The following is a 13,095-nucleotide window of genomic DNA, read 5'->3' as shown; positions in this document are numbered from 1 at the left end:
GCAAAATTAAGAGGAATGTAATATAAAAGATACGTACAACTTTTTACGTGTCTTATTTACTCATTTATTGATTTATAACACAATGAACATTATAAATTGGCGTAGGTCCTCTAAAATTATGGCCAAAAATTTGTGTGATGTGTCTGCTAAGACAAAACCGAGGCACAGTAACTTGCCCTTGGTCAGATAAATAGCACGTGGTGGGGATGGAGACCTAGCATCCTGGCTTCAGAGGGACCAGTGCAGTGAGGTCCTGTTAATAAGTAACAGTCTGTTTGTAAATTGGGAATAAGAGTACTCAGTGTCATGATGGGGATAAAATGAGCTAGGCTAGTCCAGAGCTGCACATATAACAATAAATGTTTAATAAATACAAGCTGTCGATGTTCAGCCTCTGTTGTATTCCAGGCTCTGATATCTTTCGTCCTAGAGATGTTGGTATCATAGAGTGCAAGACCCAACAGGGGGTGGATGGGTGAGAATTTCAAAAGTGTAGCTAGAGCCAAAGCTGGAGATACTGCGTTCTCCATTGAACTCTTTATGGTCTCATTTTTCTCTTGAAATCGTACGCAAATGTTTCATTCTGTTCCACGATTCAATTGCTTATCTATTCACATAAAACTGGTTTACTCCAAAGCTTTCGGTATTTTTTTTTTTTTTGAGACAGACTTTCCCTCTGTTGCCCAGGCTGGAGGGCTGTAGCTCTATCTGGCTTACTGCAATCTCTGCATCCTGGGTTCAAGCAATTCTCCTGTCTCAGTCTCCCGAGTAGCTGGGACTACAGGCACATGTCACCACCCCTGGCTAATTTTTGTATTTTTAGTAGAGACGGGGTTTCACCTTATTGGTCAGGCTGGTCTCGAACTCCTGACCTCAGGTGACCCACCCGCTTCCGCCTCCCAAAGTGCTGGGATTACAGGGGTGAGCCACCGCGTCCGGCCGCTTGATGAAACCTATTACAGAATAGATATTTATACATAATATGTAAAATGCGCAGCTAAAACGTTTATCTTACTGCAGTTAGTAGTAAAAACTTTTGAAAGTTACTGTAGGGAAGTGCACTATCCAGACGTGTAATCGGGAGGTACTTGGGTACCCCCGCCTTCCAAAGAAACCAATATAGGATTCACCTACTTTAGTGCCCGTGCCAAAAACCGAGCTCACACCACAGCACCGTGGTTCCTTGCGATGGCAGCGGCCCGCCTGCCCTCCGGGCGGCACCTGGGCAGGCGTCGAACCTCCCGCCTCTGGGTGGGACGGAAGGAAAGCTCGCGCCTCCTGACGTCATCACCGCGCGCCGCTATCTTCGCCTTCTTCCACTTCGCGGGAGAAGTTGTTGGCGCGAATGGATCCTGAACCCCGATAACGGATTCATCAACCGGCCGGCCAGCCAGCCAGCGCCTTCATCCTGGGGCTGCGATGGTGAGCCGCTGGGGGAGGCCGTGCGGCTCGGGGTCTGGGGAGGCTTTGCAGGCCTGGTGTGGACGGGGCACTCCTGGTATGCAGGGTGGGGGAGGATGGCGGTGGGTGGCTCCGGAGGCGAGCAAAGGCAGAGAAGGGGCCGCACACTGGGTACTGGACGCAAAACTTTCCGTGCACCGCCGGCTGAAGCTCTGGGCGGCAGCTAGCGCGCAGGGATTTTGTTGCTACGTGTACTTGCACTTTCCCCCCCCACTCCTGGGGGAAGGGAGAAAGGGACAGAGGAAGGATGGATGGTGGTTTTGGGACGCATTGGTAAAGTTATTTTCTTGTTCGGCCTTTCTCGAACCACAGTTTGAGTACAGCCTAAGGCGTGGATTTCAAGCTTTGGGTCATGAGGGAGAAGAATGTAACAAACTTTTCTTAGGGAATATATTGTGTAGGGCCTTAAACTTTTATCATTAACAGCTCAGCTCGTCTCATCTCCACTTGTCATTAACGATTACCTTAGCGGTGCTGAGACCGAGGGCATGGAGAGGATATTTTATTTTGTTTAGATGAGTTCATAAGAGTCAAAAGGATAACACGGCTTACTAGGAAAAAGAAGTGCAGCGAATAGAAACAGATGCAAGACATTTGACAGCTGTCATCCTCTTATCACCTGGTGTTAAAAATAATCTTAAAACAACCCAAACCTCACTGCATAATTCTGGATAAAACATTCAGACAAATTGAAAGTGAAATAATTATGCAGCCAGCAAAGCAGACATTCCTGATGGTATGGCAATGGATATGACTCTGTGTTTGAAATATTTTTAAAGGACAATTTAAAATGTTCCATTAAGCTAGAAGATACTTAACAATCCAATATAATTTTTTTCAACTTGTCACAGAGACAACATTCTAGGGGGTGAAAATTTTGTGCCACATTGGGAAACGTTGCAGTCCTTTGTGTTTCTTCTCAATAAAGGGCAACAGTAATGAGAGTAGCTGCCTTGTACCAACCATCTTCTTTAGGTCAGTATGTGAACTGTTGGTTTTTCATGTTTTTTTTTTTTTTTTTTTTTTTTTTTTTCAACCCCATCCATTACGTTTTACAGACAGGACAAGCCTTTTTTTGGAATTTAAGCAGTGTGTCATGCAACTAGCAGGTGGTTGAACTAGAATTAGAATCTTGGTGTTTCTGGCCACCATGCTATACCACCTCCCTATAATGATCATCATTACATTTTGGAGGTCAAGGCACTGTGGTATTTTGGAAGCTTGATGAGATTTGGAGTCTTGAAGATGAAGAACGTGGTAATGTTTTAGTTTAATGGTTTATAGATTAATTTATTGTTATATTACTATGTTAGTATGGTCTAGTTTAATAGTTACGTGGTCTTGGGCAAGTAAATAGCTTACGTTTAATCTATTTTTTTTTTTTTTTTTTTTTGAGACGGAGTCTCGCTCTGTAGCCCAGGCTGGAGTGCAGTGGCCGGATCTCAGCTCACTGCAAGCTCCGCCTCCTGGGTTTACGCCATTCTCCTGCCTCAGCCTCCCGAGTAGCTGGGACTACAGGCGTCCGTCTAGTTTTTTGTATTTTTTTTAGTAGAAACGGGGTTTCACCGTGTTAGGCAGGATGGTCTCGATCTCCTGACCTCGTGATCCGCCCGTCTCGGCCTCCCAAAGTGCTGGGATTACAGGCTTGAGCCACCGCGCCCGGCCACGTTTAATCTCTTTAAGCTTCTATTTCCTTATCTGTAAGAGGGGAAAATAATAGCTGCCATAGTGATTGTTTTGGGAATTAAGCAAGATGTATAGGTAAAGCTTCCGTTCTGGTGCCTGGCATGTTAGGCAACTACACAGCTACCAATGATCTATTTTCTCAGAAAGGACTCTATGGAAAGTTACATAGATTTTAAGAGGCATGGTAGATTCCTCTGTCATTTATGGTGAACATAGCTTGTGTGGTCAACTTTTGATCATTCGGGTCCTTTTACTTTTGGTTCTTTTCTTTAATACTCCTGTTCATGGTGCAGATAAAAAATAGACCTCTTCTCAGAAAAGAAATAGGCCAAATTAGTCAGTTTTGTTGTTAATGGGAAAACGTTCTATGAGGTAGATAAGAATTTTGTATTATATTGATATTTAATTTAGCCCTCCAGTCTCTAGTGCAACAATTAGCAAAACCCTAGACTAAAATTGATTCAACAAATGTTTATTGAACACCTGTGCAAAGTTATAAGACAGTAGTTGTTTTTTTTTTTTCTTTCCCTCAAATTGTGTCATTGAGTATGAAGGACAGTAGTTCTCAATCTTTGTTTTAGTTAAAGTTTCCTTTGATAAATATAGGGAATGATATGCAAATTTTCTGCCCAGAGAAATGCATATAGGCACATACACACCATTTTAAGGCACTGACCTATCTTCTTTTTTCTTTTCTTTTCTTTTTTTTTGTTTTTTAAGACAAGGTCTTGCTCTGTTGCCCAGGCTGGAGTGCAGTAGTGTGATGATAGCTCACTGCCACCTCTAATTCCTGGGTACAAGCGATCCTTCCACCCTGGCCTCCCAAAGCTTTGGGATTACAGGCGTGAGCCACTGTGCCTGGCATATTCACTTCTCTTCTTCTTTTTCTTTTCTTTTCTTTTTTTTTTTTTGAGAGTCTTGCTGTGTTGCCCAGGCTGGAGTGCAGTGGTGTAGTCTTGGCTTACTGCAACCTCTGCCTACCAGGTTTAAGCGATTCTCATGCCTCAGCCTCCCCAGTAGCTGGGATTACAGGTGTGTGCCACCATGCCCAGCTATTTTATTTTTTTATATTTAGTAGAGATGAAGTTTCACCATGTTGGCCATGCTGGTCTGGAACTCCTGGCTTCAAATTGATCCACCTGCCTCGGCCTCTTAAAGTGCTGGGATTACAGGTATGAGCCACTGTTCCTGGCCTATTCACTTGTCTTCTGAAGCCCATCCATAGACAGCTCTTGCCTTGGAAGCTGCAGTGAAAACAAAAATTCTAATTAAAAGTTATCAATAAAGAAATAAAGTGTATGTATTCACACAGTGGAATACTGTGCAACCTTTATAAAATTGAGAAAACTTTATACTCTGATATGAAACAATTGCCAAAATAAAAATCTCTCTGGAAAGATACAGAAGGAACCAACTGATAACATTTGTTGCCTCCAGAGATGGGAAGTATGTGTCTGAGAGGCAGGATAAGAGGGAGACTTTTTACCCTTTTGAAATTTGAACCATGTGAATATATTATCTACTAAAGGAATAGAAAGAAAATTAAAAATAAAGAAGCCATGTGGACATTTGAATTTCATTGAGATTTAATTGTTTGCACAAAACTTGAATAAAACCTGACAGATGCCATTTTTAAGAAGTCAGCATATACAATTAATTGGTTGGTATAATTATTGAAAATATGCATAAGATTGAACTAAACACACATGAGACTTAAGGAACAGCCTTTTGAAGAGCTGTGAGGTCAGTTTAAATAAGTTGTGGTCTGAACTGTTTCATTGCTCCACTCCTAGAGGCAGCTTTCACATCATGGTTTACTATGTGGAATGCTCTCCCTGGAGCAGTGCTTGACTTTGTTATAATATCATTTTTGCCAAATGATATGCTTTTGCCATGCGTATGTACCTGAACTTGGCCTCTAAGGCCCCTACCTACCTCTGATTTTCTCTCTCTGTCTTTTTTTTTTTTTTTTTTTTTTTTTGAGACGGAGTCTCGCTCTGTTGCCCAGGCTGGAGTGCAGTGGCCGGATCTCAGCTCACTGCAAGCTCCGCCTCCCGGGTTTACGCCATTCTCCTGCCTCAGCCTCCCGAGTAGCTGGGACTACAGGCACCTGCCACCTCGCCCGGCTAGTTTTTTGTATTTTAGTAGAGATGGGGTTTCACCGGGTTAGCCAGGATGGTCTCGATCTCCTGACCTTGTGATCCGCCCGTCTCGGCCTCCCAAAGTGCTGGGATTACAGGCTTGAGCCACCACGCCCGGCCTCTCTCTGTCTTTTGAGTGTGTTAGGTTGGTTCTGTTTCTCTTTTGGAGCTTTTGTTGTTGCTGTTTTCTCTCTTTGAAATACTCTCCCTCCATATCCTTGAGTGTCTGCCTTTTTTTCATCATTTAAGTTTCTCTTGCCTGATCCCAGGTCATGAAGATTTATGCTTAAGAGCTTTGTAGTTTTAGCTCTTACATTTAGGACTTTTATCCATTTTTGAGTTAATTTTTATATATTGTGTGAAGTATAGAGGTCCAACTTTATTCTTTTGTATGTGGAAATCTAGTTGTCCCAGCATCATTTTTTGAAAAGACTCTTCTTTCTCCAATGAATTATCTTGGCATCCTCGTCAAAAATCAGTTGACTGTAAATGTGAGAGTTGTTTTCTAAACTCCCAGTTCTATTCCATTGATCTGTATATCTATCTGAATGCCAGCAACACACTGCGTTACTGTGGCTTTGTAATAATTTTTGAAGTCAGGAAGTATGTCCTCCACCTTTGTTCTTTTTCAAGATTGTTTAGGCTATTCCATTTCCTTGAATTTCTATATGAATTTTAGAATCAGCAAAGATACCACATGGAATTTTGATAGGAAATTTATTGAATCTGTAGGTCAATTTAGGGAATATTGCCATCTTAACAATATTAAATCTTCCTATCCATGAATGTGGGATGCCTTCATTTGTTAGGTCTTCAGTTTGTTTAAACAGTATTTTGTAGTTTTTCATAGTATGAGTTTTACACTTCATTTGTTAAATATATTCCTAAGTATTTTATTCTTTTTGGTGATTTTTTAAATGGAACTGCTTTCTTTTTTTTTTTTTTTGAGACCGAGTCTCACTGTGTCCCCCACACTGGAGTGCAGTGGCACAATCTCGGCTTACTACAAGCTCCGCCTCCCAGGTTCATGCCATTCTCCTGCCTCAGCCTCCTGAGTAGCTGGGACTACAGGCACCCACCACCATGCCTGGTTAATTTTTTGTTTTAGTAGAGACAGGGTTTCACCGTGTTAGCCAGGATGGTCTCGATCTCCTGACCTCGTGATCCACCCGCCTCGGCCTTCCAAAGTATAGACATGAGCCACGGCGCCCGGCCAGAACTGCTTTCCTAATTTCATTTTTGGATCGTTTATTGCAAAAGTATACAGAAATACAATTGATTTTTGTATATTGATCTTGTATCCTTGCTGAACTCATTATTCAAAGTGTTTAGTGGATTTTTTATGTTTTTCTGTAAGATTGTTTCATCTGAAAACACATGGGTTTACTTCTTGTTCAATGTAGGTGGCTTTTATTTCATTTTATTGCCTAATTCTTTTGCTAGAAACTCGACAACATTGAGTACAAGTGGCAAGAGCAGACATACTTTTTCCTGTTTTTAGGGAGAAAGCTTGCTTGCAAAGTATAAGGCCTTAATATAATTTTAAATATTTTGTTTATTTGTTTATTGATTGATTGATTGAAATGGAGTCTCGCTGTTACCCAGGCTGGAGTGCAGTGGCATGATACCAGCTCACTGCAACCTCCACCTCCCAGGTTCAAGCGATTCTCCTGCCTCAGCCTCCCAAGTAGCTGGGATTACAGGCGTGTGCCACCACACCTGACTGATTTTTCTGTTTTTAGCAGACGGGGTTTTGTCCTGTTGGCCAGGCTGGTCTCAAGCTCCTGGCCTCAGGTAATCTGTCCGCCTCAGCCTCCCAAAGTGCTGGGATTACAGGCGTGAGCCACTGTGCCTGGCTTAAATACTTTAAAATTATTTCATGATTTTTTTTTTTCTGTCCTCCCACTAGTTAGATCATTTTATAATTTATTCAGATATATGATTTTGCATTTTAGTGATTTTTAGGATAAAATATTTTTATACCTAGATAGACTTGTGAAGTATGTTGATGATAATCAATTTCTGCTCATGGATTTGATGGACTTTTAAAAAATATTAACCAGAAATATTTGTATTTCTTTATTACTTTCAAAATAGAGAAGTAAAACCAAAATACAGTATTTTGTCAACCACTCTGCAGTGTACTGCGGTACTTATTTTGCATAAAACTGTGTACTCTTCAGAGATAAAATGAACACATAATTTGCTTTCTCTTCTTTTTTTTTTTTTTTTTTGAGGTGGAGTCTCGCTCTGTTGCCCAGGCTGGAGCGCAGTGGTACAATCTCAGCTCACTGCAACCTCCGCTTCCCAGGTTCAAGCAATTCTCTTGCCTCAGCCTCCCAAGTAGCTGGGACTGCAGGTGCTTGCCACCATGCCCAGCTGATTTTTGAATTTTGTTTTATTTTATTTTTTTTAATAGAGGTGGAGTCTTGCCCTGTCACCCAGGCTGCAGTGCAGTGGCGTGATCTTGGCTCACTGCCAACCTCTGCTGCCCTGGTTCAAGTGATTCTCTTGCCTCAGCCTCCCGAATAAGTGGGACTACAGGCATGTGCCACCACATCTGGCTAATTTTTTTGTGTTTTTAGTAAAGACGGGGTTTCCCCATGTTGGCCAGGCTATTCTCGAACTCCTGACCTCTGGCGATCTGCCTGCCTCGGCCTCCCAAAGTGCTGGGATTATGGGGGTGAGCCACTGCACCTGGCCAATTTCTGTATTTTCAGTAGTGATGAGGTTTCACTATGTTGGCCAGGCTGGTCTTGAACTCCTGACCTCAAGCCATCCACCCGCCTTGGCCTCCCAAAGTGCTGGGATTAAGGTGTGAGCCACTGCACCCGGCCAAAAAAAGAAAATATTTTTGTGTTGCCTTCATTTTTATTTATTAACTATTATTTTAAATTTTTTATTTCCATGGGTTTTTGGGGAACAGGTGAGAGTTTGGTGCATCCATCACCTGAGTAGTATGTATGAATCCAGTTTGTAGTCTTTTATCCCTCACTTCCTTCCCACCGGTTCCCTGACTCCCTAGAGTCCATTGTATTATTATTATTATTATTATTTTGTTTTTGAGAGGGAGTCTTGCTCTGTCGCCCAGGCTGGAGTGCGGTGGTGATCTCGGCTCCAGGAGGTGGTGCAAGCTCCGCCTCCCTGGTTCACCCCATTCTCCTGCCTCAGCCTCCCAAGTAGCTGGGACTACAGGCTCCTGCCACCATGCCCAGCCAATTTTTTGTATTTTTGATAGAGACGGGGTTTCACCGTGTTAGCCAGGATGGTCTCGATCTCCTGACCTTGTGATCCATCCACCTCAGCCTCCCAAAGTGCTGCGCCCAGCCCATTGTATTGTTCTTATGCCTTTGCATCCTTATAGCTTAGCTCCTACTTATAAGTGAGTGAGAACATACAGTGTTTGGTTTTTCATTCCAGAGTTACTTCACTTAGAATAATAGTCTCCAGTTCCATCTGGGTTGCTGCGAATGCCATTAATTTATTCCTTTTTATGGTTCAGTAGTATTCCATTGTGTGTGTGTGTGTGTATATATATATATATATATATATATCTCACAGTTTTTTTTATCTACTTGTTGATTGATGGGCTGAATGACTTTATATTTTAAAAGAGCTCAAATCCTTGCATGGCACAGAGTGAGGCCTCTAGAAAGGTGTGTTAAGTAAACAAATGAAGTCCTGAATCAGGGCAGTAGCAGTGGGAATAGAGGGGAGAAGACAGCAGTATTTGGGAGATAGTTTAGGTTGGATGATTAGGTGGAAGGTCAGAGTGAGAAGGAAAAGCAGTGGCCATGTTTCTGTTTTGGGTGAATGGTGGTGCTGTGCATGGAGATGGGGAATAAAGGGAGAGAAGCAAGTCCCAGCTGAAGATAAATTTAGTTGAGGACATTATTAGTTGGAGGTACCTTTGGGGGATTTGCACAGAGATGGATTTGGCTGCATGTTGGCTGCATAAATATGGAGTTCAGAGCTGGTCTGGAGAAACAGACACAAGATTTAGGAAGTATCAGTATGTACATAAGTGGTACTGGGGTTAAGTAGGCGTGAGTTAGTTCGCACAGTGTGAGTGTGTGGTTCCGGAGTTTTGACTTGGGATTCCCAATGGGCTTTAGGGGAAAACCCCTAACATTGGATACAAAGTTTTGTGTAAATGTTTGTTTTTTCATGTATCTGTGGAAAATATATGTACTTTCATCCACAAAAGCATAAAAACAACTGGCATGATGAGTGGGAGAGCACCTGCTTTGTTTCCTTGGCACACATTTTGGCTTATTTTAATAAATGAGCAACTTGTTGCAGGTATTGACAACTTCCTTCACTAGCATATAAGCTCTGTAATGGCAGGGGCCACAAGGAGAGGGAACTGCTGTATAATGTGTGGCTCACGGTGAGTTTTTCACAAATATTAGAGGAATGGATAAGTACAAGTAAACTTTATATTTCCACTAAAAATGTAAATAAACTAGAAGGTAAAACTTCCTGGTATAAAAACATCTCTAGCACTGTTGCATGACTTTATATCTAAGCTATTAAAACACTTACTGACGAATAATATAGCCTAGAGAAATACAGTTATTTTATTATGTTGTAGGTTTCTTTTCAGTTTGGACTTAATTTCTTTTTTTTTGAAACGGAATTTCGCTCTTGCCCAGGCTGGAGTGCAATGGCGTAATCTCAGCTCACCGTAACCTCCGCCTCCTGGGTGCAAGCGATTCTGCTGTCTCAGCCTCCCGAGTAGCTGGGATTACAGGTGTGCACCACCATGCCCGGCTAATTTTGCATTTTTAGTAGAGACAGGGCTTCTCCATGTAGGTCAGGCTGGTTTCGAACTCCTGACCTCAGGTGGTCCACACGTCTCGGCCTCCAAAGTGCTGGGATTACAGGTGTGAGCCGCCGCACCCGGCCCGGTTGGACTTAATTTCTGTGTTTATTTAAGTAGTTTAAATTTGATTTTTTTGGCTCAGAAGTCAGTTGTAGAAAGCTAGCTTCTGGGCTGGGCGCTGTGGCTCACGCCTGTATTCCTGGCACTTTGGGAGGCGGATTGTGAGGTCAGGAGTTCGAAACCAGCCTGGCCAGCATAGTGAAACCCTGTCTCTACTGAAAATACAGAAAAATTAGCTGGGTATGGTGGTGGGTGCCTGTAATCCCAGCTACTCGGGAGACTGAGGCAGGACAACCACATGAACCTGGGAGGTGGAGCTTGCAGTGAGCTGAAATCGCCCCACTGCACTCCAGCCTGGGCGACAGTGGGAGACTCTGTATCAAGAAAAAAAAAAGTTAGCTCCTGGATGAATAAAAACCATAATCAGAGTACATTAGCCCTGGTGAAAATGTCAAAATTCTGAAATAAACCGTTCGATCAGGCATAAACAGTCTCAAATGCTTTAGTTATGCAGGTATGAAAACATAACTTATTTTTTTAAACCTAATTTAGGTAATTGTTTCAATTTGCTATTTAATATGCCTGTGTCGGTTTGTATTTTTGGATCAGGTACTTGGAAACTTCTGTGATAAGAGTGTTTCATTGAATGCGTAGTCTAAAGCTCAATGATAATAAATATTTTGACTTCAGAATCTTATACTTCCCCCTTGTCACAACAGCAGTAGAAATGGGTCTTTTTGCTCTCATGGGAGTGGCCTCTCAGGTAGACTTAACAGATACTGGGGTGAGTAGGGGAAGTAATTTCCATTCTCTATTTCTGTTCCCTCAGTGTGCTTTATTTCATCTGTTCTCTTTTCTGTGCTCTGCTTTGTTTTCTAAAGACAGATTAAAGAAAGATTAGGAACAGAAAGTAGAATGAAAGCTTCACAAGAACAGAGACCTAGCGGCTTTTGTTGATCCCAAGCATCAAGAATAGTTCCTGGGCCATAAAAGGCTCTGAGTAAATATTTCTTGAATGGATAAATGAATGATTGAATGAAAAGAGTTGATGCGGGCTCTTAAAATTCTTCCTAGCTAGAACTTGTTACTGTTCAAAGGTTTTTCAGACCACACTTACATTTCACTCACCAGTGTTTTCCTCAGAGACGTTTTTGAGACTCATGCTAGACTGTTAAATTAGTAACATCAATTATAAATCTAGAGATATTTCTGATTTCTTTAAAAAAACTTATTTGTTTGGCTTAAAACAAATTTTGAAGAAGAGGAAATGTCCTAATAAAAGTGAAAGTATATTTTTGTTTTTTGTAGCCACAATATTGTAATATGAGAGTAACAGAAAATCAGTTATAGAAGCTCAATTTTATTAACTCAGAAATACTATATAATCAGCATTGATTTAATACCTTCTTAACATTTCTTAGGTAAAGTCATAGCACAAAGTTAATCCCAATTAAAGATTCTTTTAATACATAATCTTTAAAAACAAATCTACCATTTATTTTGTTTTACATAATCAAGAACCTCTCTTTCTGAGGGCAGTTGTGAAGGTCAGTGGCCTGAGAAATAACAGTTCATGTGTTCAATGAATTTTTTTTTTTTTAAGACGGAGTTTTGCACTATTTCCCCAGGCTGGAGTGCAGTGGTATGATCTTGGCCTACTGCAACCTCTGCCTCCCGGGTTCAAGCGATTCTCCTGCCTCAGTCTCCTGAGTAGCTGGGATTACAGGCACACACTACCACGCCCAGCTAATTTTTGTATTTTTAGTAGAGACGGGGTTTTGCCATGTTGGTCAGGACGGTCTGGAACTCCTGACCTTGTGATCTACCTGCCTCAGCCTCCCAAAGTGCTGGGTTTACAGGCGTGAGCCATCACGCCCTGCCTACCATTTCTTTTAGAAATGAAATTACTGGGCAAAGGGTATGTACCTTTAAAATTTTGATAAGTGTGGCTAGATTGCCTTCCATAAAGGTTATACCAGTTTTTTTTTTTTTTAGGTGAAGTCTCGCTCTGTCACCAGGCCGGAGTGCAGTGGCATGATCTCAGCTCACTGCAACCTCTACCTCCTGGGTTCAAGCGATTCTCCTGCCTCAGCTTCCCAAGTAGCTGGGACTACAGGTGTGCGCCACCATGCCCAGCTAATTTTGTATTTTAGTAGAGATGGGGTTTCACCATGTTGGCCAGGATGGTCTCGATCTCTTGACCTCGTGATCCACCCGCCTCGGCCTCCCAAAATGCTGGGATTACAGGCGTGAGCCATCGTATCCGACCGAGGTTATACCAGTTTTTACTTCTATCAGCAGTAGAGTGTGTGAGCATCTGTTTCCCCACATCCTTGACAGATATGGGCATTATCAGTCTTTTAAAACTTAGGGGAAAATGATCAAGTTTTAATGTATCTGCTTATTTGTGACATCTAGCATTTTTTATGTTTGTTGGCTTTTTACATTTCTTTTATACTTTGCCTATTAGAGCTTTTATTTATTTTTCTATTGGTTGGGTTATCTTTTATTGATTTGTAGGAACCCTTTTTTACATGTTGTGTGTGTGTGTGTGTGTGTGTGTATGTGTGTGTGTATTTTAAGATAGGGTATTGCTCTGTTGCCTGGGTTAGAGTACAGTGGTGTGATGGTCATGGCTCACTGCAGCCTCAAACTCTTGCTGCACAAGTGATCCTCCCACCTCAGCCTCCTGAGTAGCTGGGACTACAGGCATGCAGGCATGTGCCACCACACCAAGCTGATTTTTTTTTTTTTTTAATTTGTAGAGATGGGGGTCTCCCTGTGTTGCCCTGGCTGGTATTGAACTCTTGGGCTCAAATGATCCTCCCGCCTTGGCCTCTCAAAGTGTTGGGATTACAGGTGTGGGCCACCACACCTGGCCTTTTGTGTGTGTGTGTGTGTGTATATATATATATATATATA

The 13,095-nt window shown here is 42.0% G+C and overlaps 1 protein-coding gene across 1 annotated transcript in view; it reads left to right on the top strand.

Moving 5' to 3' along the window:
* Positions 1 to 1,267: 1,267 nt before the first annotated feature.
* The window catches only part of RFC1 (replication factor C subunit 1), a 76,054-nt gene continuing 64,226 nt past the window's right edge, over positions 1,268 to 13,095 (top strand). Inside the window, 1 exon segment of the mRNA XM_017883760.1 lies at positions 1,268 to 1,422. Coding sequence (XP_017739249.1) covers positions 1,420 to 1,422 — 3 coding nt within the window. The 5' untranslated portion in view covers positions 1,268 to 1,419.

The sequence above is a fragment of the Rhinopithecus bieti genome, unplaced genomic scaffold (assembly GCF_001698545.2).
Source record: "Rhinopithecus bieti isolate Rb0 unplaced genomic scaffold, ASM169854v2 scaffold_13349, whole genome shotgun sequence".
Taxonomy (NCBI): domain Eukaryota; kingdom Metazoa; phylum Chordata; class Mammalia; order Primates; family Cercopithecidae; genus Rhinopithecus; species Rhinopithecus bieti.
Note: the sequence above shows the minus strand (reverse complement) of the source record. Positions and strands in the feature narration are given on the sequence as shown.